The sequence below is a fragment of the Salmo salar genome, chromosome 23 (assembly GCF_965601325.2).
Source record: "Salmo salar chromosome 23, fSalSal1, whole genome shotgun sequence".
In the NCBI taxonomy this organism is placed as follows: Eukaryota; Metazoa; Chordata; class Actinopteri; order Salmoniformes; family Salmonidae; genus Salmo; species Salmo salar.
In genome coordinates this window covers 41,447,673-41,469,209 of record NC_138313.1, presented here as the reverse complement: position 1 = coordinate 41,469,209, position 21,537 = coordinate 41,447,673, and the positions used below count along the sequence as shown (strand labels likewise).

The 21,537-nt window shown below is 45.0% G+C and overlaps 1 protein-coding gene across 1 annotated transcript in view; it reads right to left on the bottom strand.

Moving 5' to 3' along the window:
- The window catches only part of LOC106584631 (phosphatidylinositol 4-phosphate 3-kinase C2 domain-containing subunit alpha), a 67,738-nt gene that overhangs the window by 38,636 nt on the left and 7,565 nt on the right, over window positions 1–21,537 (bottom strand). The window contains exons 2-5 of the mRNA XM_014170115.3: window positions 17,650–18,861; window positions 5,309–5,403; window positions 4,527–4,687; window positions 1,004–1,124 (exon numbers count right to left, since the gene is read on the bottom strand). Coding sequence (XP_014025590.2) covers window positions 1,004–1,124; window positions 4,527–4,687; window positions 5,309–5,403; window positions 17,650–18,774 — 1,502 coding nt within the window. The 5' untranslated portion in view covers window positions 18,775–18,861. The remainder of the gene's footprint in view (window positions 1–1,003; window positions 1,125–4,526; window positions 4,688–5,308; window positions 5,404–17,649; window positions 18,862–21,537) is intronic.

Here is a 21,537-nt window from a genome sequence, read left to right as displayed (position 1 = left end):
CAGCATCTTGTTTAAACTTAGCCAGTGGCTAAGCACAATGGTGCTCAATGGTGGTGACCTAGACCAAATGGAACTAGGCCATGGTCACTGACTTATCGGTTCAGGCCAGTGGTGTATACGAGGACATTAAACCAAAGTTTAACATGGAACTGGGGCTGTGAAGGTCATAGAGTTTTGGATGACAATAATTGCCCCCCCAAAAAAACAAAATGTATCTCCTCCACTCCTGACTGTATGTGCTGCCATGGAAATATCATTCTATTTTTAGGTGTGCTGCTGCATTGTAGGGGGCGTTGCATAGGTCAGTGGTTCCCAAACTGTGGAGAGCGCCCTCTAGGGGGAGGGGTGGGCGGGGGGGGGATGAGCAGCCATCATGTCTTCAGTCAGCTGCTTGTTCCATCAACAAAAACGGTTACGGTTATTTCATTCTCTTGACCCATAACCGTCAGTTACACGGTAATTGTGCCAGCCCTATTCAGAACTAAACACTTAACACCCACTTAAAAGTTAAAGAGTTCCCATGAATCTAAAGAGTGAGAGGGGGACCTGACTTGAGATGCTATGCTTAGTGGGGGCAGGGAGCAATGGAAACATCGGCTGAGTCTAATTCCAGCACCTTCTGAGGGCTTGCCAAGACCAGACAAGGCTGGGAGAGTATAGATAAACACACAGACACACACACACTGGGGAATTTGTAGCTAGACACAGGGCGAAAAATATGTGCGCACGTATAAGTAGACACACAATGTGCCTTTAAAAAGGGAGACCTGCTATTGCTCAACCCCTCCGTTGTTTATTAGTAAAAGCATCCCCTGCAAAATGGCCAAAAGGAAACATTTTCCTAACACAATTAAAAGACAAATAGCTCCCTGCTTGTGGAATGTTGGCAGTGATCTTGATATCCTTCTTTTATCTCAATCCTCTCTCTCTGCCAGGGGACATTGAGGCAGGATTGTGGGAAACGCAGGGGTCAGTGAGGTTTCTGAGTATGTACAGGACTCACTTTTGCAGCACCTCCTCCTGGCCGCAGACCTTGAGGACGTAGCTGCTGATGTCCACCTGGTTGAGGTCGTCATGAACCCAACATAGGGCCTGCATGATGAGGAGTTCCACAGGAGAACTCACTATGGGGTAGGACGTGGGAGAGAGCGAGAGGAGAGCGAGAAGAGAGGAGAGAGAAGGGCGAGAGAGAGAAAAAGGGGGGAGAGAGAGGAAGGGTGGGAGGAGAGAGAAAGGGGTGGTTAAAGAATAATTGCATACACAGTCCTGTAAAGTGTATCCTTCCTTTTTGCCTTCTTTGAAGTAATCACTGATTAGACATGATGGGTGAGCACCAGCGCTCCACCACAGGGCTTTCAACGGTCCACTCATTTGTAATCGGTGAACACACGAAAGGGAGAAAGGAAGAATGCACATGTAAAGAATTTGAACAGGGCCATAGGCTGCATCTCACACTACTAAGGGGCATCAGGTATAAAGCAAGGTGGCCTTTGTCCATGTCTAGTCACAGGTAAGAGGGGAGCAGATTTTAATTAAAGGAAGGGTTTAGATCTAGTGATCCACGCAATAAGTGAGGATTCCAAGTCCAAGAGGCTCAATGGAATTATGTCCGAAACGATCACTCATGTAAAAACAGTCAATAATTGGCCCGACAGAAGTTTCATTTAAGAAAATACCGTGGAGGGCCTCTCGGATGGATTATACTCATACTTAACCTGGTCCCAGACCTGTATGTGCAGTCTTGCAAACTCCTATAGTCATGATAATGACCGTATAGGAGTTGGCAAGACATCATAAACAGATCTAGGACCAGGCTAATTCATATTCTATTACCAAATTCATTTCATATTCCCTTATTCAATAAAAACAGTTAACCTAATCCAGATCTCAAGATGCTACAGTACTCTGTTATTGGAAAAGACTCATGTCAGCATGTCTCCTTCTAGAAAATATGTGTGTGTGTGTGTGTGGTGTGTGTGTGTGTGTGAGAGAAACCTGACACACAACAGATCTGCCACTTCTGGGGGGGTTACTGCCTTCTCCGTTTGATGCCAACACACACACACACACACACACACACACACACGAGAAAGATCACCCCAGGACCCCGGGCTCTCCAGCAATAACAACCCCACACCCTACTGAGGAATGGACCGGATTAAGGCACCAATACTAGAGGGATTCAGAGCGTGTTCTGATTGGTCACGCCTCGGTAGTGGGTGGGTGCTGTGAGGTGGCTTTCTAGGGATCCTTGGGAGGCTAAAATCGTCAACGACCGAAGAGGGCCTTTTGGTAGCCTGTTCCCAGATCTGCTGGTGCTGCCTTGCCTCCTGGTCATGGGAGGAGGCAAGACAGCACAAACAGATCTGGGACCAGGTTGGCATTTTGGAGGGTGTGTGTTGAAAAAAAAAGACCTTGTGTGTCTCTACAAACTCACACATTGTGCTGGAATGTTTGAGACTTGCGAGGTCACACACGCACACCAACATGGGTGTTGGGGGATTGGTCTGGTCTAAAGCAGGATTGGTGTCTATGATTACAGTACTAGTCTAGCAACACAGCAGGATGCTAGGAAAAAGGAGAACATAACAAGTGAGAGAAATAACATACCAGAAGATAAGAGAGAGTATGATGGCCAGTGCATTTCATAGAACTGCAGCAGAGTTAAAAAGAGATGGTTTGATTAAGGTGCCATCCAACACGCTCAAATCCACAAGACATCCACCTCAGCCAGTTCCCAGGGTTTCCCCTCTCCCCACGCCAGGGTATCACTAACCTAAATCTTGCTGTTGGAGATTCTAGCCTAAGGAAGAAGTCATTTTCTCCCCGGTAACAGAAGCCAGCTCGGCTCTGATTGGCTGTTAAATACAGTAAGAGTGTCAGAGGAGAGCAGAGAAGCTGCAACAGTAGTAGTTGGGGAAAGAGTGATCTGGGAATGGGTTTTTCCCCCCGGTTGACTTTTCCACACGTCACATTTAGGAAGCTGGTAAAACGCTGGTGGAAGTGGAAGAAAGGGGCCCGGCCTACCTGACGACAAAGAGAGGAACGCCATAGATTGGAGAAGCAAGAGAGAGGGAAAGAAAACAACTTTCAGCCTGCTCTCCTTCCCTCCGCACACCTCTCTCTTCCTAGAATAGAGAACCGAAGGCCATTGTTCCTGTGTGCCGATATATACGACCTTGGCTTTTCCATTGTGGCCAATCAGGGGAATCTAAACACAACAAAGTGGGTCAGCACAATTGGGTAGGAAACCAGGAAGTGAACTGAGGAGCAGGCGGTGTAGCCAGCGAATCAGGCCTGGCTGTACAGTACAGGGGAAGGAAGAGGCAGTGTGACCAGTTAGTGAGGTACAGAGAGAGACTGGGTCAGCAGGACTGGGCATGCACGCACTCTCGCACACACAACACGAAATAGCAAACGATACCAGTTTGTTTGGCACAGAGAATGTAAAAAAAAAAAAAAGGCAATTAGGACAGATGAAACACAGACATCATGTGAGGAAAGGGAGAGACACCATTTATGGCTTCACAGCTAGAGTCCTCAGTGGGGACAGACAGCGCCTAAGCTCATAACACAGTCAGTATTATCCACACACAAAAGGTTGGTGTTGATACGCTGCCAGGGCCCAGGGAGTCCAGGACAGACTCCATCAGAGAACTTGGTCACAGTGTGCGGGCCAAGAGAGATCAGTGACTGGCTTTGGAGGGGTTGCCTCGGGGGCAGAGCTACAAACCTGGGGTCAGCCAATGACAACGCACCCCCAGAGAGCGAACCAAAAGCCCTTTGGATGAATGAGAAGATAATATAGAGAAGGCCTTATACAGTAACTACTGCAGGACAGGGGTATAGAGAAGGTAGGGACAGGGGTATACAGAGAAGGCCTTTTAGCGACAAGGGTATAGAGAAGGCCTTTGGGGTAGGGGCACAACCTTTATGTGAGGAGAGGGAATGTGGCATATTACCATAACAACAAAACATATTTAAAAAATGATAATAATAAACTGGCTGTTCCGAATGCCGCTTCCTCCTTCAGACCTCTCATCCAGTGTTCTTATCTTCTATCTGAAGCTCAGTCTTAAAAAGGGAAATGTCTCAGATACAAATAGAAAAGTAAAATAAATTGGAGTTGAGCTATTGAAACCTGGAAGAGCTCCATTCTAAAAAAAAAAGAATTCAAAAAAATTCAAAAAAAAAAAAGAGGCTAATTGATGTCATTGCATATAGTAATAACCTACTTTTATGGGTATAAATATATAGTAATAACCTACTTTTATGGGTATAAAGGTGTCTTACCACGAAGCCTGCACACTCAGGGTCGGGGACCACTGAGCACCTATGTTTGGGTCAGGGTTGCAAAGAAACTTTCCTAAAATTACCAGGTTTTCCAGAAATCCCATTTGGAGGATTCTGTTTCCCCTCCTGATTCCCGGGAACTCTCCTATCGGGATTTCTGAAAAACCTGGGAATGTTGAGAACGTTTATGGGATTTAGCAATGCTAGTAGGTGTATTGTGTTATTGTCCTTACAATCGCAGGTGAAGGTGACAGGCTCCTGGGACTCGGAGATCTCGATGGACACCTTTACGCTGCAGCCATTGTCCCCACCCCCGTCCCTCTGCGGGATGACTGCACTCAGCACGTACCCCGGGTTGGTGTGGAGGTCATCATGGGCGAACTTTGACCTCAGGCTGAAAAAAAAAAGCCAGTATGTCATCTTTACCGTTCATAAACTTCATATCCTTAATTCTCCTATTTGTATTTCCTTAAATTAGCTAATCTAGAAGTTATACATCCATAAATTAGTAGATAATCCATTAATGGTCCAATCTCCTACTTAACTTCCCATAAAAAATAAAACATGCATTGTCACATACACTATATAGGTGCAGTGAAATGTGTTGTTTTACAGGGTCCGACAGACATATGCCGCCCCTAGAGCAGATTAAAGTTAAGTGCCTTGCTTAAGGACACATCAGCAGATTTTCACCATGTCGGCTCAGGTATTCGAACCAGCGACCTTTCGGTTACTGGCCCAACGCGCAAACCACTAGGCTACCTGCCGCGCTTTTACTGCCCTGTAATTCCTTATGGGATCCAAAGAACTTCAAAAACGCTTCTGCTTTGCTGATATTTGTTGCACATCTGTGTTTATCGAATAGTGTGTGTAGTGTAATGCAGGTGTTCTCATCATGTCAGAGTGATTCCCAGAGCACATCACTGCACCCTGAAAGGACTGGAGTGAGGCTGCATACCGAATCATACAAACATTACAGCACACACACACACACACACCACACACGGTGGCTTACGTTTCTACGTCTTCACAGAAGGCTACAACTTCTAGGTTCTGGGCTTCCTTCTCCTCCAGGGCGGTGTACAGTACTCTCCCAGGTCTCTTATCGTGCTGCGAGACAACATGGCGGACAAAACAGTAAACAACCAGAAAAACAGTGCATGGGCCAAAACACACATTCCAACCTCCATTGAGATAGTGTATAGGTTTACTGGTGTTCATTTCATATGGAATTAAATTGGTGTTCGGTTAGTCATGTATGTATTGTAAACAGATTGAAACACAAAAACGTGCAGTAAAGACAGGAAAAACAAATGAGCACCAACACTAAATTGGACCAATCCAGGAACACATTTACAAATGATACAAACTGACTGAGGCTCTATTCATTTAGTCTTGTGCATTTTTCCCAAAGTAACAGAGGTGTTTAGGAGTGGTGTATGCTGACGCCTCAAATAATGACACATTTTGATATATGAACGCATTGAATACCATTGAGTGAATAAACATCAAGTCAGGAAGGGCAGAGACTGGGGCAAAAAGCTACACACACCAAAAGGACCACCCTAGGAATTGAGTTCTGGGATTCCTGGATGTAGTGTGAAAGCTGCCGGGAACTGGCAGGAAGTACACCACATCATTTTACAAACTAGCCGTCTGACTGCCAAGGCTAAGAATGCGTTTCCTTTCCTGTGCAACAGGAAATTACCAGTGAAAGTCCCGCCTCCTCTTCCTGGGCTGTCTTCCTACTATGAGTTGGCACAACCGCACAAGAGGTGTGTTGGAATTTAGTGACATCACGATGCACACAGAGGATCGCTGGAATTCATTGACATCACGATGCATGAAAGAGAAAGACTGATTCTGCTCAGAGGGAATTAGGGAGGGTTACAAAAATGCCTGGTACGCAGAGTCCCTTTCGTGTGTTGTTCCATGTGTGTTATTTTAAACCAAAAACACAAGAAACACAAATGTGTGATTTCTAGGACACTGACTAAAAGTTGCATCAGAGCACAGCTTTACACTGAACAACATTCCACTAACAAAGCAACTGCACCTGGAGAGCCAATCACGCTCTCAGTAGCCGATGGAATACCTTTAAACAGGTTAACATTCAGAAGACCACAGGGCCAGACCAATTACGCGTACTCCGAGCTGGCAACATTTTCAACCCATCCTCACCCCCGTCTGTAATACCAACATGTTTCAAGAAGACCACCATAGTCCCTGTGCCCAAGAACGCTAAGGTAACCTGTTTAAAATGACTATCGCCCCATAGCACTCACATCTGGGTTGTTCGCTAATGCTGGAAGGGGGACCATCCCCCAGAGTGAAAAAAAGTTTGGGAACCCCTGCGCTAGAGAACGTTGCCAGGTGGTGCTCAAACATAAGCACCAACACTTGATTAAACAGTGCGTAAACTATTGTAGAGGATTCATTGCATGAAGAAATATATCATTAATTTTTTTGTCCTATAGCCTATTTTAGTTTCCTTTACAATAAAATGTAGTCCTATAGCCTATTTTAGTTTCCTTTACAATAAAAACTAATGTAATCCATTTGATCAACTTTATTTGTAGATTGTATTAGTAATAGAGTTAATAGGAAAAGTCCAGTTACAGATCCATTTGACAAAGTAAAAATTAAAATGATAATAATAATAATAATAAAACCAGCCAGGTGCACAGGTGAAATGATTTGCCTAAACAAAAGCACCAGCGCATGAACAATCGTAAAGGAGGAATTACATAAATATATATTTGTGGAAATATATTCATGACAAGATATAAAAGCAATTTGTTGATCGTATCGTAAACTGTATTGTGGCCTTACACGCGTGCCTTTTCACATGAATCAATCTAGTCTTCTCTTTATGCTTTGGGTCCACAGTCAGCACACATTTTCGGGGCTTTGTGTGAGCAAGCCCCACAAACAAAATTGATTGAATGTCACAGTTTATGGGCCTTGTTTTGTGTGCACCTGCCGCACGCATGGCATGGTCTCTCTGAAGAGGTTGCGTGGCATGGTCTCTGGGGAAAAAGGTCCACCCCATACCCATCATACCAAAATGACTCCACATTCCGCGGACATACAAGATTGCAATAAATGCTTTGAGTTCATCCATAAAACATGTCTCATGTACGGTTTCCTTTTCTGTGCGCATGAGCAACAGTACAATCTGATATGCTGCAACACCTGCATGTCAAACACGTCACTCCTTTCTACCCAAACCGTGCCATCCCCTCCCAGACTCCTGTCTCGCCGTGCCATCCCTCCCAGACTCCTGTCTCGCCGTGCCATCCCTCCCAGACTCCTGTCTCGCCGTGCCATCCCCTCCCAGACTCCTGTCTCGCCGTGCCATCCCCTCCCAGACTCCTGTCTCGCCGTGCCATCCCCTCCCAGACTCCTGTCTCGCCGTGCCATCCCTCCCAGACTCCTGTCTCGCCGTGCCATCCCTCCCAGACTCCTGTCTCGCCGTGCCATCCCTCCCAGACTCCTGTCTCGCCGTGCCATCCCTCCCAGAATCCTGTCTCGCCGTGGCAGTTGGGATCACTGTCTGTTGGCTCGGTTGTTTTTCTGCGGCGAGACTATTGAGCTCGAAGTAAACATCAGAATCAGATTACCTTTCTTCAGCAACGTCGATTTCAAGCTCAATAGCCAATCCGCCATCCAACTCATCTAAATTCTGCAGCATTTGCAATGCTGTCAGTGTATCCATTTGTTTGGTTGGGCTTGCTATTGTATGGTTGTACTCAGCGTCTATAAATGGTATATAATTTCCTGAGTCAAATCAATCTTTCATAATAAAATAAGACCGCCCACAACTCTTCATCATTCTAAATTCAATCATCCTCTTCACCCTCATAATTCAGATCAAATTCAAATCACCCTCTACATCATTCAGTTCATTGAAGTCACATGCACCATTATCAGTTTGTCAGGTTTCTATCGCGCATTCATTCATCGATGACAGAATAGCATATTTTAATTGTATGTTTATTATGTTACTAGTTTTTGCTTTTATGTTACTAGTAGCCAGAGCAATGCTGCCGCGCGAGTGGTCATGTTCTGAATGCATGGACAGCACGGATATTCCTGGAAAAACTGACACTTGGAAATAGAGCTGCACCTCTTCAATTGAGAGAGTTATATGACAAAGATAAATGTCAGAGAACCAGCAGAACATGCTCTTTCTGATACTATATAGAAATCCTAACGTTTTACCTGCATGTGACTCTGAAGGAGGATTTGATAAAGTGATGCTCCTTTCCCTGCAGCTGTAAATGACATCTCTTCATGTACAAACTGATAGGCCTAATAGTCACTCAGATGATTGTACATTTAAATCTTGTCTATAGGGTAACTCTTATGTGTGAAATTATTTTAGGCATAGTTTCGATGGGCCTGACCGGCATTGTTTATTTCCCGCTGATCAACTTGGATCGAGTCAAGGATAAGTGTTGCATTATTCTAAAGGCCTAACGCAACACATAGCATGTTTTCGTTTCCCTTACAATACATTCGATTAGTAATAGAGTTACAGTAAATAACGGTCCTGTAAGAGCTTCTTTTTACAAAAGAAAAACATAAGAGAATGGCATCAACCCGCAAGGCACACGGTCAAATTATTAACATGAGCGCCAATGCAGATAGAGGCATAACAAACATTACACTATTGTTCTAAATTAAATCAACAGCTTATCGCCCATTCCATCCATGTCATTCATTCAGTGGGCTGGTATCATTGGTGCATTCAGACCCCTTGACTTTTCCCACATTGTTATGTTACAGCCTTATTCTAAAATGGATTAAATCGTTAGGGTATCCCTATCCAACCTGACAAAGCTTGAGAGGCTCTGCAGAGAATGTGAGAAACTCCAAATACAGGTGTGCCTTGCTTGTATCATCATAACCAAGAAGACTCAAGGATGTAACCGCTGCCAAAGGTGTTTCAACAAAATACTGAGTAAAGGGTCTGAATACTTACGTAAATATGATATTTCCGGTTTCTAAAAACCTGTTTTTGCTTTGTCATTATGGGGTAGTGTGTGTAGATTGATGAGGGATTTTTTTTTTTTAATCCATTTTAGAATAAAGCTATAACGTAACAAAATGTGGAAAAAGTCAAGGGGTCTGAATAATTTCAGAATGCACTGTATATTGTTTTTTTAAATCAGTTTCATTGTTTTTATTTCGTATCCCAATACCTGGGTGTATGTAGTAATGAATGAAACAAACTGATTAATAACATTTGAGGTAAACAAAAAAAGAGAAACCTCTAATGGTTTTATTGGAGCCCCTGGCGAGACTGGTTAAGATGGTGCCCGACAGAGGCATAGTTAAGATGGTGCCAACACACACACACACACACAATACAGACGCCCACACACGCTGCTGCTACTACTGTATATTATCTATCCTGTTGCCTAGTAACTTTACCCCTACCTATATGTACAGTACATGGCTACCACAATTACTTCATACCCCTGCACACCGACTTGGTACTGGTACTTCCTGTATATAGCCATGTTATTTTCTACTCGCTGTTGTCTACAAAGCATGTGAAATAACATTTGATTCTACACTTCCATGTTAAGAGATCTATGCAAAATCTAAACATGCACACTTAATGGCCAGCAAGGTAATGTCAGGTTTGTTTATAGAGAAAGTCCCATCTTTCCAGTTCTTTATAATAACAGGATGTCATGGCTGTCTATCTGTAATTGATGAAGTGAGTAGTACAATGGTAATGCTGTATTGCAACATAAGAGTCTGCCTGCTTTATTGTTCGTCATTCAGCGGGTGAGAACACAGCAGATTGAGCATTATTTTATGAGCTACTTTGCTCAGCAGTTCTTAACTTCACACAAGCAAAACCAACAACTCGGACATGAAATGTGACTGAACCTAGAAGTGGCATCAGGGTTCATTAGGCGCCAAACGGAAGACAACCGACTGGAATATGGAAAGACTACCTGGACTTGTCCAATAAGAAAATGCTTATTGTAGTTTTTCGTTGAAAAGCAGTTTTTTTTTTTTTAAGTATCTGTTGCGGAGAACTTTTACAGAGACAAACATTGTTTTGACCTCAAATAGTATTAAAGTGAAACATATTTACAAAGCAGTGTGCTAGTAGCGTCGACTTGGCTGAGACCCCAATCTCTTGCTCTCACCAAGCACATTGTACATCCCATCTAGCCAGGCAAGCAAGGAGTGAGGGATTAGCAGTGTTTGTGTTTCTATACACAATCCATTCATTGAAAACAAACACGCAAAGATAATCCAATGAGGCAGGGAGAGCAGTGTGTTCACTCACACCCCCCCACAGGACAGACACCGGGGTGTACAGTTAGACAGGCCTGTCTTTGTTTTCTCTGTTTCATTGTCTGACAGGGGTGGCTGAGTGAGAGAGAGAGAGAGAGAGAGAGGACGGGTAAGGCCCATGTGACTCACAGATCATTAATCTGATGTGGTTTGCTTTAGTCCACCCTACTGTTCTGAGTCAGGTCCGGTCTGCTTTACAGCTCCTCCGTCTTAGGTCAGTCTTAAGATAGTACAGTAAACCACTCCATTGTCCCAGGCTTGTCCAGTTTTGCTGCCTGTAGCAGTCCTAGAATGGTACCTACTTCACTAGCCCAGGTTATTAGTGGTTTAGTAATACTGTAGACTTCCACTGGCAGGAGTCTATTCTACTTTCCTCAACCTCTTCACTATTCTTGGTTGGCCCTGGTTAACTATGTCAAGAGAACCAGCTAACCAAATTAAGTTTGACTTCTTTCAAATCAGGAAGTTAATGATTTCTCTCTAGTTTAACTTCCACTGTGGCATTATAGAAATCTCATTTTTCAACAAAGGTTGCAGTTGTTGTCTAGCTAGGACTTCACCAGCTGATTCAGAGGATGCCATTGGCGTTTCCCTCTCAACCACAATTTTAACCCACAATGCACTTCCTGTTTGTTGAAAGTAAAACCGGGTGAGAGGTGAAGACAGTTCACTTGTATCCATCGTCACTCTGTAGGCCCATCGATACACCACCACACAGGACGTATGGAAGAGAACAGTACGCAGAAGGAGAATTATAATTTGGTCATAACTGTGCCGCCATTTCCTGGTTTCTAAAATTCTAATAGTTTGCCTAATTTCAGTTTATATGTCACAAAATAAGCCAGTATAGTGTAGCGAATCATTGTGCCATTTAAATCGCTGTGAAATATGTTTTCCATAACCAAAAATATTGTATTTTCAGCTGGTGTACAAAACAAAGTAAAAGATACTAAAACAAAACTTCAAAGAATGGGAACAATAGAAATAGCACACACAGAACCAATCTACTGCTTCTTAGACTTGCTTTCAATGAGAATAACAGATATATAACTCAAATTTCTTTGTGAATGTGGTCGGGTCGCCCCAAAAAGTTTATTGGGAAAGGGATATACCTAGTCAGTTGTATAACTCAAATGTGTCTTCCGCATTTAACCCTCTGAATCAGAGAGGTGCTGCTTTAAATCGACATCCACGTCATCGGTTAACTGCCTTGCTCAGGGGCAGAACGACAGATTTTTACTTTGTCAGCTCGAGGATTCGATCCAGAAACCTTTGTTACTGGCCCGACGCTCCTACCCGCCAGGCTATTGCCGCTTTAATGAGAGATTCTGGCAGAGGCGTGCGGAGATGTGAAAAGCTGTTAAAATGGAGGAAGATAAGACAGAGCTGAGGTGGCCTTTGGTTACATAAACACACATGCTCTAATTTTAAAACACCCATTGATCAACAGTCCCCACACACAGAAACAAGCACCATAGCCTGTCGTAACAGGCAAGTCCTAGCTAGTACTCTGCTGTGACGACACAGGCGTTCTGTGCGTACAAAAGTCGTGACTTCGCAATGACTGAACTCTACGGTGCACTTCAGTGCTCTGTTGCAGATGGTGATGTCCCCTGGGCTTACTGCATGCTGGGAAGTCCTCTCGGCTTTCCAATACAAACTGCAGGGGGAGCTGGCCTGACTAAATTGTTTTTTGGGGGTTTTTTTAAATCTGAGACATAACTGCTCGAACAACGATTAATGCTGGTTTGCTTGACTTTGCTTCTTCAATACAAGGGCCCGGCCCTGGGCTTAGCTACCACAGGTTGTCAACAAAAAAAAAAAGAGAGAAAAAAAAATGTAAAAAGAGAAGAGAGATGTAAATACAATTGTTACCTCCTGAACTAAGCTCACTTGTTTCATTTAATACAAGAGCAAACATTTCCACAGAAACAAACTCCACCTGCTTTGCAACATCTGATGCCAGCCCTTGAAGTGTTAGCAACAACAGCTTACTTATACCCAACCGCCAACATCCAATCAGTTAATCTGGAGGGTAATGAAAATAACAAAACAGCACTCTGGCTAGAGTAGGGAGTTGACTGCGATAGGCTGTGGGCCAGATTACTATGGGTCTGGAAACCGATAAGGGGTGTCTTGGTCTGAAGAAGGTAACACTACACCACTGTGCCATGCTGGTTGAGAGTAGTGCTTTGCCCACCAGCACTCTCACACACAGTCTTACACACTCGGCCTACATGAGAGCGCCTGCTGCCATGGCAACACTGGGCCGCTCTGGGGCTTGTCAAATGAGTCTGCAGTGGGGCATGGTGGGGAGCTGTATGGGCTTGTCCCTGTTTAGGCTATAGCAACATTACTGCTGCCTGGCAGCTAGGCTAGCAAACTAGGGCGACACACAGTTAAGGCGAGAGCATGGACAGACAGACAGACAGACAGACAACACGTTATGTAACAGTAGTATGTCTAACACACACAGACATAAGACAGGCAGCCATAAACAAACCAGAAACGTTCACAGAAAAACAGACATTCCACAACCAAACACAGCAGAGTGAACTGGACATAGTTCTCAACTAATGGTATACAGTTGGTGACAGACACATTGAAAGGGTTTTAGGTCAAATCTGATATAACAAATATCTGTGAAATTTGAATGTATCAAATTTTATTTGTCACATGTGCCGAATACAAAAAGTGTAGACTTTACAGTGAAATGCTTACTTACACACTAATAGATGAAAAGATAATAGTAACAAAATAAAACAACAATGAGCTATATAGAAGGAGCAACGGTACAGAGTCAGTGTACTGGGGTACGAGGTAGTTGCAGTGATTGATTGAGGTAATATGTACATGTAGGTTTGGTGATTGATTGATTGAAGTACTAACTTCATCAAAAAAAGAAACGTCCTCTCACGTCAACCGTGTTAATTTTCAGCAAACTTAACGTGTAAATATTTGTATGAACATAACAAGATTCAACAACTGAGACAAGTTCCACAGACATGTGACTAACAGAAATTGAATAATATGTCCCTGAACAAAGGGGGGGGGGGGGTCAAAATCAAAAGTAACAGTCAGTATCTGGTGCATTAAATACTGCTCATGGACCGCACCAGATTTGCCAGTTCTTACTGTGAGATGTTACCACACTCTTCCACCAAGGCACCTGCAAGTTCCCAGACATTTCTGGGGGGGGGGGGGGGGGTAGCCAGGAAATCAAGCACAGAACAAGCAGTACGGCTGGTGGCATTGTCATGCTGGAGGGTCATGTCAGGATGAGCCTGCAGGAAGGGTATCACATGAGGGAGGAGGATGTCTTCCCTGTAACGCACAGCGTTGAGATTGCCTGCAATGACAACAAGCTCAGTCTGATGATGCTGTGACACGTCGCCCCAGACCATGACAGACCCTCCACCTCCAAATCGATCCCGCTCCAGAGTACAGGCCTCGGTGTAACGCTCATTCCTTCGACGATAAACGCAATTCCAACCATCACCCCTGGTGAGACAAAACCACGTGAAGAGCACTGAAAGAAGAGCACTTTTTTCCAGCGACGGTGGGTTTGTGCACATAGGCGACGTTGTTGCCGGTGATGTCTGGTGAGGACCTGCCTTACAACAGGCCTACAAGCCCTCAGTCCAGCCTCTCTCATCCTATTGCGGACAGTCTAAGCACTGATGGAGGGATTGTGCATTCCTGGTCTAACTCGGGCAGTTGTTGCCATCCTGTACCTGTCCAGCAGGTGTGATGTTCGGATGTACTGATCCTGTGCAGGTGTTACACAATCAGCTGTCCGTCCTGTCTCCCTGTAGCGCTGTCTTAGGCGTCTCACAGTACGGACATTGCAATTTATTGCCCTGGCCACATTTGCAGTCCTCATGCCTCCTTGCAGCATGCCTAAGGCACATTCACACAGATGAGCAGGGACCCTGGGCATCTTTCTTTTGGTGTTTTTCAGAGTTAGTAGAAAGGCCTCTTTAGTGTCCTAAGTTTTCATAACTGTGACCTTAATTGCCTACCATCTGTAAGCTGTTAGTGTCTTGACTGTTCCACAGGTGTATGTTCATTGAACAAGCATGGGAAACAGTGTTTAAACCATTTACAAAGAAGATCTGTGAAGTTATTTGGATTTTTGTGAATTATCTTTGAAAGACAGGGTCCTGAAAAAGGGACGTTTTTTTTTTGCTGAGTTTATGTACATGTAGGTAAAGGTAAGCAGAAAGTCCGGGTTGCCGTTTAACTGTTCAGCATGGCTTTTGGGTAGAAGCTGTTCAGGAGCCTTTTGGTCCTAGAACTGCTACAGCTTGCCGTGTGGTAGCAGAGAGAACAGACTGAGTTGGGTGGCTGGAATCTGACAATATTTAGGGCCTTCCTCTGACACCGCCTGGTATAGAGGTCCTGGATGGCAGGGAGCTCTGCCCCAGTGATGAACTGGGCCATACACACTGCCCTCTGTAACGCTTTGCTGTCAAATGCCGAGCAGGTGCCATACCAAGCAGTGATGCAACCAGTCAAGATCCTCTCAGTGGTGCAGTTGTAGAACTGAGGATCTGAGGGCACATGCCAAATATTTTCAGTCTCCAGAGGGGGAAGAGGCGTTGTCGTGCCCTCTTCACAACGGTCTTGATGTGTTTGGACCATGATAGGTCCTTAGTTATGTCGACACTGAGGAACTAACCTTGGCATTTTTCGACATGGGGACTATGGTGGTCTGCTTGAAACATGGGTATTACAGACTGGGTCAAGGAGAGGTTGAAAATGTCAGTGAAGGTCAGCACATGCTCGGAGTATGCATCCTGGTAATCTGTCTAGCCCCGCGGCTTTGTGAATGTTACCCTGTTTAAAAGGTTTTACTCACATTGTCCAGAACAGCTGGTGCGCTCATGCAAGGTTCAGTGTTCCTTGTCTCGAAGAGAGCTTAGAAGGCATTCAGCTTCTCTGGTAGGCCTGCATCACTGGGCAGCTCGTGGCTGGGTATCTCTTTGTAATCCGTGATAGTTTGCAAGCCCTGCCACATCTGACGAGCGTCAGAGCCAGTGTAGTAGGATTCGATCTGCGTCCTGTATTGATGCTTTGCCTGTTTGATGGTTCGTCGGAGAGCGTAGCAGGATTTTTTTATTTTGATAAGCGTCCAGATTTGTGCCCCACTCTTTGAAAGCGGCAGCTCTAGCCTTTAGCTCAGTACAGATGTTGCCTGTAATCCATGGCTTCTGGTTAGGATACGTACGTATGGCCACTCTGGGGACTACATCATCCATACACTTAATGAAGCCGGTGACTAATGTGGTAAACTCCTCAATGCCATGGGATGAGTCATGGAATATATTCCAATCTGTGCTAGCGAAACTGTCCTGTAGCTTTGCATCCGCCTTATTGGACCACTTCTATATTGAAAGCATCACTGGTACTTCCTGTTTGAGTTTTTGCTTGTAAGCAGGAATTAATAGGATGGAGTAAGTCAGATTTGCCAAATGGAGGGTGAGATTTGCATGTGTCTCTGTGTGTAGAGGTGATCTAGAGTTTTTTCTCTAATTGCACAGGAGACATGCTGGTAGAATTAAGTTGAAACGGATTTCAGTTTCCCTGCATTAAAATCCCCAGCCACTTGGAGCGTCGCATCTGGATGAGCATTTTCTTCTTTGCTTATGGCCCAGCTCGTTGAGTGGTGGTAAATAGACATCAAGAGGCTCATAAAGGTGGTATCCCAAATGGCCCCCTATTCACTTCATAGTACACTACTTTGGACCATCATAGTCAACGTACAGTAAACAAAATAGCACAATTGGTCAGGTGTCCTGCTTACTATGCCTCCGAGACAGTGGGGGGGAAATAAACAAATGACGCCGTTTATATTTAAGACAATCATCTCATGCAGAACGGAAATGATGGTGTTTCTGTGGGAAGAATGCGACAGCAGCCAATTGTCCTGTTCCGACACAGAGAAATACAATGAGACAGGAAGTGGGCTTTCTGGGAACGCCACACACACACAGGCTAGGCCTTTATTCCTTATTACTCATTCATTCTCTCATTACGAAATCTCTTTTCTGACTAAACCAGACTAAAAAGGGAAGAGACACGGTAAATAAAAAGTGATAGACGAGTCATTGTGTATATAGAGAAGTTAAAACAATTCTGTGACCTCCCTTCAGTTGAGCTCAAACCCACTGACAAATGCTTTAGACAGATGGTTGCTCACTTATAGGAAAATGATGGAGGCGAATGGTATTTTGCGCCACATGCCTTCGGTCCTGTCCCAAATCTCAGAAATGTTGATTCAAAACAGACAGATTTAGAGTAGAAAGCGCATCTTTCCTCTCAAAAAGGATTAAAAAAAGTATAGAGCTCAAGCCTTCACAAAGTGTGGGCAACCATACCAGACTACATGCTTTGGGAAACAAAATTGATGTTTTGGCAGTGCTGGTATGATGTGGGACTTGTTACCCAGTTGTTTTGGCTGGGCTTTGTTGAACCCCTTTAAATAATTTTATTGTGCTACAATCTTACCCATTTGTTTTGGCTTGTCACAAGGGCTACGTTTAGACAGTCAGCCCAATTCTGATATTTTTTTCCACTTATTGGCCTTTTGACAAATCACAGACCTTTTCACATCAGATCTTTTTCAGAGTTGATCTGATTGGTCAAGAGACACAATAAGTGAAAACAATTGAATTGGGCTGCCGGTCTAAATGCAGGCATAGTGTGGGCAATGGGCATTGCAACCATTACCGATTGCTTGGCTAGTGGTATTTGCTTTAGGGACAAAAATTGAGGTTTCGGCAGTGCCGGTATGATGTAATTGATGTGGGACTTGCTGTTTTGGCTCGGCTTTTGATGAACGGACCCTTTAATATTTTGGTTGCGCTAAAGTGCTTGAACTACATTGGGTTATTTTGACTGAGCAATGCTAGAACTTGGTTATTTTGGCTGTGTTATGACTGCCTGTTTCGGCTGTGGTGTGGTTGTGTACAGAGTTGTTTTGGAGAGAGTTTGTATGATCGTCTTATGCAAGTACAGTACTAGACATACCTGATTGTTTGGCTTGTGCTGGGAAGAGGATTCTGGGATGGTGAGGGAGTGGCTCCTGGTGACCCCCGCCCCCACCGACAACTGCCGAGGCTGAGAGCGACCTGCGAGATGACCTTTCACCTCAGTTGGTGGACTGCTGCCGCCAGCCCCTCCCTCCGTCTCATCTAGGAGCACGGCGTCCCAGGGGTCCCCGCCGGCTGGCCCTCCCACTACAGTCACGGTGCCGCTCGATGCCGGTGAGGTGCCCTCCTTACCCTCAGCTTTGCACCTGTTGAGCGGGTCCAGGTCCAGCCACTCGAAGCAGCTGACGGCAAGTGGTTCCACGGCAGGTGGCGGTGGGTTGGGCGCCAGCGATGCGGCACTGGTCGTGGCGGCATCCAGGTCAGTACTGGCTGACCTGCCGTTCTTCAAGTATTCCGAGGTGCTGTGGATCTTGTGGAAGAGCTTGGCCATCTCCGGGGTGACGGTGGGCTGCTGGAACACCATGGCTCCGGGCTGCTGGATAGGAGTGAAGGCCATGAAGGAGGTCTGCGGGCCAGGCAAGCCCATGTAGGGCGGCATGGCTGGAGAAAAGCCATTCTGGAAGGAGCAGGTCTGGGGCTTGGGGAACGGAGCAGAGGGGAACATGGGAGCCTGATGGTGGGTTGGCGTGGACATGCCGGAGCCGGAGGGGGTGGAGAGGATGGAAGGCGTCCACTGGCCGTTGGGGAAGGGAGAGGGGCTGCAGGTGGCTTGGCCCCCCGGGTAGGAGGCGCTGAGGTTGAATCCCAGCAGCGAGGAGGGCCGTGAGGCCTTGCCACTGTTGGCCCCGAAGCTGTCGTCCAGCAGTAGCTTCTCCAGCTCCTCATTGGTCAGCTTGTCCACGTCGATGTCCTGGAACTTGTCCTTCTCCGCCTGCTTCTTGGCATCGGGGAAGACTATGAGGTCCTTCTCTGGTCGGCTGCTGGAGGAAGGAGCGGGCCTTGGAGCGGCAGTGGTGGTGGTCGCCGGGAGCGTGTGTCTCTTCTCCCTTTGTAGTTTTGCTAAGGCCTCCGCCTCCATGCGAAGGGCCTCCTCCTTACCCACAACCCCCATGGGCTGGGCCACGTCCAGCTTGAACCCATTACCACTGGATATCTGGGCCATGATGTCAATTTGAGGGTGCCATATAAGTCTAGTTTGTAGTCAGCACTTGTGACAATGGGTCAGTGGGAGATTTGTTTCTTCAAACACCTGGGAAAGAATGGGAAAAGAGTGCAAGTCACAATACAGACATCACCAGGAACAGTCTACAACCACGACAGGGTCCGACAGAGGCATCTGTTCTGCATTTAGTGAGCCATTTCCATAGCCAATAGTAAAGTCTGCAAGACAAAAAAACTAGCCGATCCTAATGCCGTTACATTGTTCCCTTACAGCTAGGCTATTTAAAATGTATTACCACGATTTATCAGCTATAATCACACAGGACCTTTCTGACTGTGACTTGTAAAAACATCAGAGCAAGAGGCTTACTGACATCCTGAAGTATCGAAGTTGTTCAACATGTAGAGACAGCAGAGAGAAAATACACCATGATGCAGTCAGGGTCAAGGTGGAGACCATAAAAAGCCTGTTAAAGTTTACTGCGCCTGACTAGCACAAGGACTGTCACATGGGTTTCACACTACAGTACAATGTGCGTCAAAATAAACTATCTTCCTTACTGATTTCACTGAGTGTAGCTACAGTACGGATCAATGTAATAAGTGACTGTTATTTGGCTTGTGTGTTTTATTGGAGTGAAGAGTTGAGAATCTGGCCAACACACATCTGCTGCATGCCCTTTTCATTGAAATTGATTGTCTGTCTCATACAACAGCAAGTAACAGCCATGTTATCAGAGGCTTACTTCTTCCCGAAAATTGACAACGCAGTGGTTTATGATCATAACAACCATGATACGGGTAGGTCGTTAATCAAATGATGATGTCGTATAAAATGTTTTATAGACAGGCTAAATGATAATACCATGATATTACAGTGCCTTTTTTAAAATTTATTTGTTGTCTTCTGTAACAAATCTCAGCAGTATGGTGCAGGTGGGTAGGTGCAGAACATTAACAGGCCTACGTGTTGTGATAAAAACCTCTCCCTGGCTGCAACATGTGCATTCATTGAGTTCCTCAAAACGACACAGCGCTCTTATTCTCCTCCTCACTACCCAGGCCCTCAGTCAGAGTTCTCCCCCCAGGCAGCACAGCCCTTTCCTGAGCTTCCCTCTCATAGTGGTGAAGGCTAGCTGTGCATGGGATCTCCAGCTAGCCTAGCGCCATTGTACATGAGGAATTTGGCATGAAAGGCAGCCAGACAGGTCTCTTGCTCTCTGTATCATTTTGTATGCTATGGCCCAAGAGTGTCTTATCAGCTGTACTAATATCAGATCCTGGGCAGAGATTCCAGCGGTGGCAAACCAATGGAGGGAGCAGCACTCAAACATTGTCTAGCAGCTTTGTGAAGCCACATTCTGCCAAACAGACGTCGACCGAGTTTGATCTGGGTAAAGAAAACAGGAAGGCAGACTGGTGGTACTGGATGATTTTAATATTTTTTGACTCAACATCATGTAGCCTAGAATTTGCAGTTAAGTTTTGCCCTCAGTCTTCCTTTTAAAAAGTAGCCTATACTTGGAGTACATGCAGTGAGCTATGGCATCTGTTAATGCTATAGGATAGGCCAGTGGTTTTCAAACATTTGACCGTTTTTGTTGTAGCATTAAAATAGCTCACCTCAATCAAGGGCTTGACAGTTAGTTGAATTTGGTGTGCTAGCTGTGGAATAGTTCAAATATATGGAACGGCTGGGGGTCCCTGAGGAGAGGTTTAAATTGACAGTTGGTAGTCGCATTACATTACTGTTGTGATATGGAAAGGGGTTTTAAAATGCCTAAATAAGAAGTTACCAATAGGTTTAGCTTCCTAAGAATCTTCCGGCATGTTTATGCACCAAGAAAGCTGTAGATCAGCGCTGGTGTGTGTGTTCACCCTTCTCAAACTATGGGCAGATTTGAGTCATTCAGACAGAAAGTGCATCGTCGTTTTATATTTTTCCTAAGCTCGCTCTCCTTGTCAGATATTAAGCTCATGTATGGCTTGGTAGCAAAAGTTAATGCCATTGAGCTAGTTCTCATAGTAACAGTAAACTGCAGCAAGTGATATGCACGATGGAGAGAGATATGAAAGGGAGCAGAGTTACAGCCTAGCTCTATCCAATCGTAGCAGAAGGATCAAGTTACAGTGCATTCGAAGAGTATTCATGTTAAATTAGAACATTCTTCAAAAATTTATTAAATTACTTTTTTCCTTCGGCAATCTACACACAAGACCCCATAATGACAAAGCGAGAACAGGTTCAGAAATGTTTGCAAATGTATAAAAAAAAAATAACAGAAAAAAAACAAAAAAAACAAAATTATTTAAGTATTCAGACCCTATGCTATGAGACTCGAAATTGAGCTCAGGTGCATCCTGTTTCCATTGATCATCCTTGAGACGTTTCTACAAAATATGTCGAGGCACATATCTGGGGAAGGGTATCAAAACATTTCTGCAGCATTGAAGGTCTCAAAGAACACACAGGCCTCTATCATTCTTAAATAGAATAAGTTTAGAACCAAGATTCTTCTTAGAGCTGACCGCCCGGCCAAACTGAGCAATCGAGGGAGAAGAGTCTGTCAGGGAGGTGACCAAGAACCCGTTGGTCACTGAAAGAGCTCCAAAGTTCCTCTGTGGAGATAGGAGAACCTTCCAGAAGGACAACCATCTTAGCAGCACTCCACCAATCAGCCCATTATGGTAGAGTGGCCAGACAGAAGCCATTCCTCAGTAAAAGGCACATGACAGCCTGCTTGGAGTTTGTCAAAAAGGCACC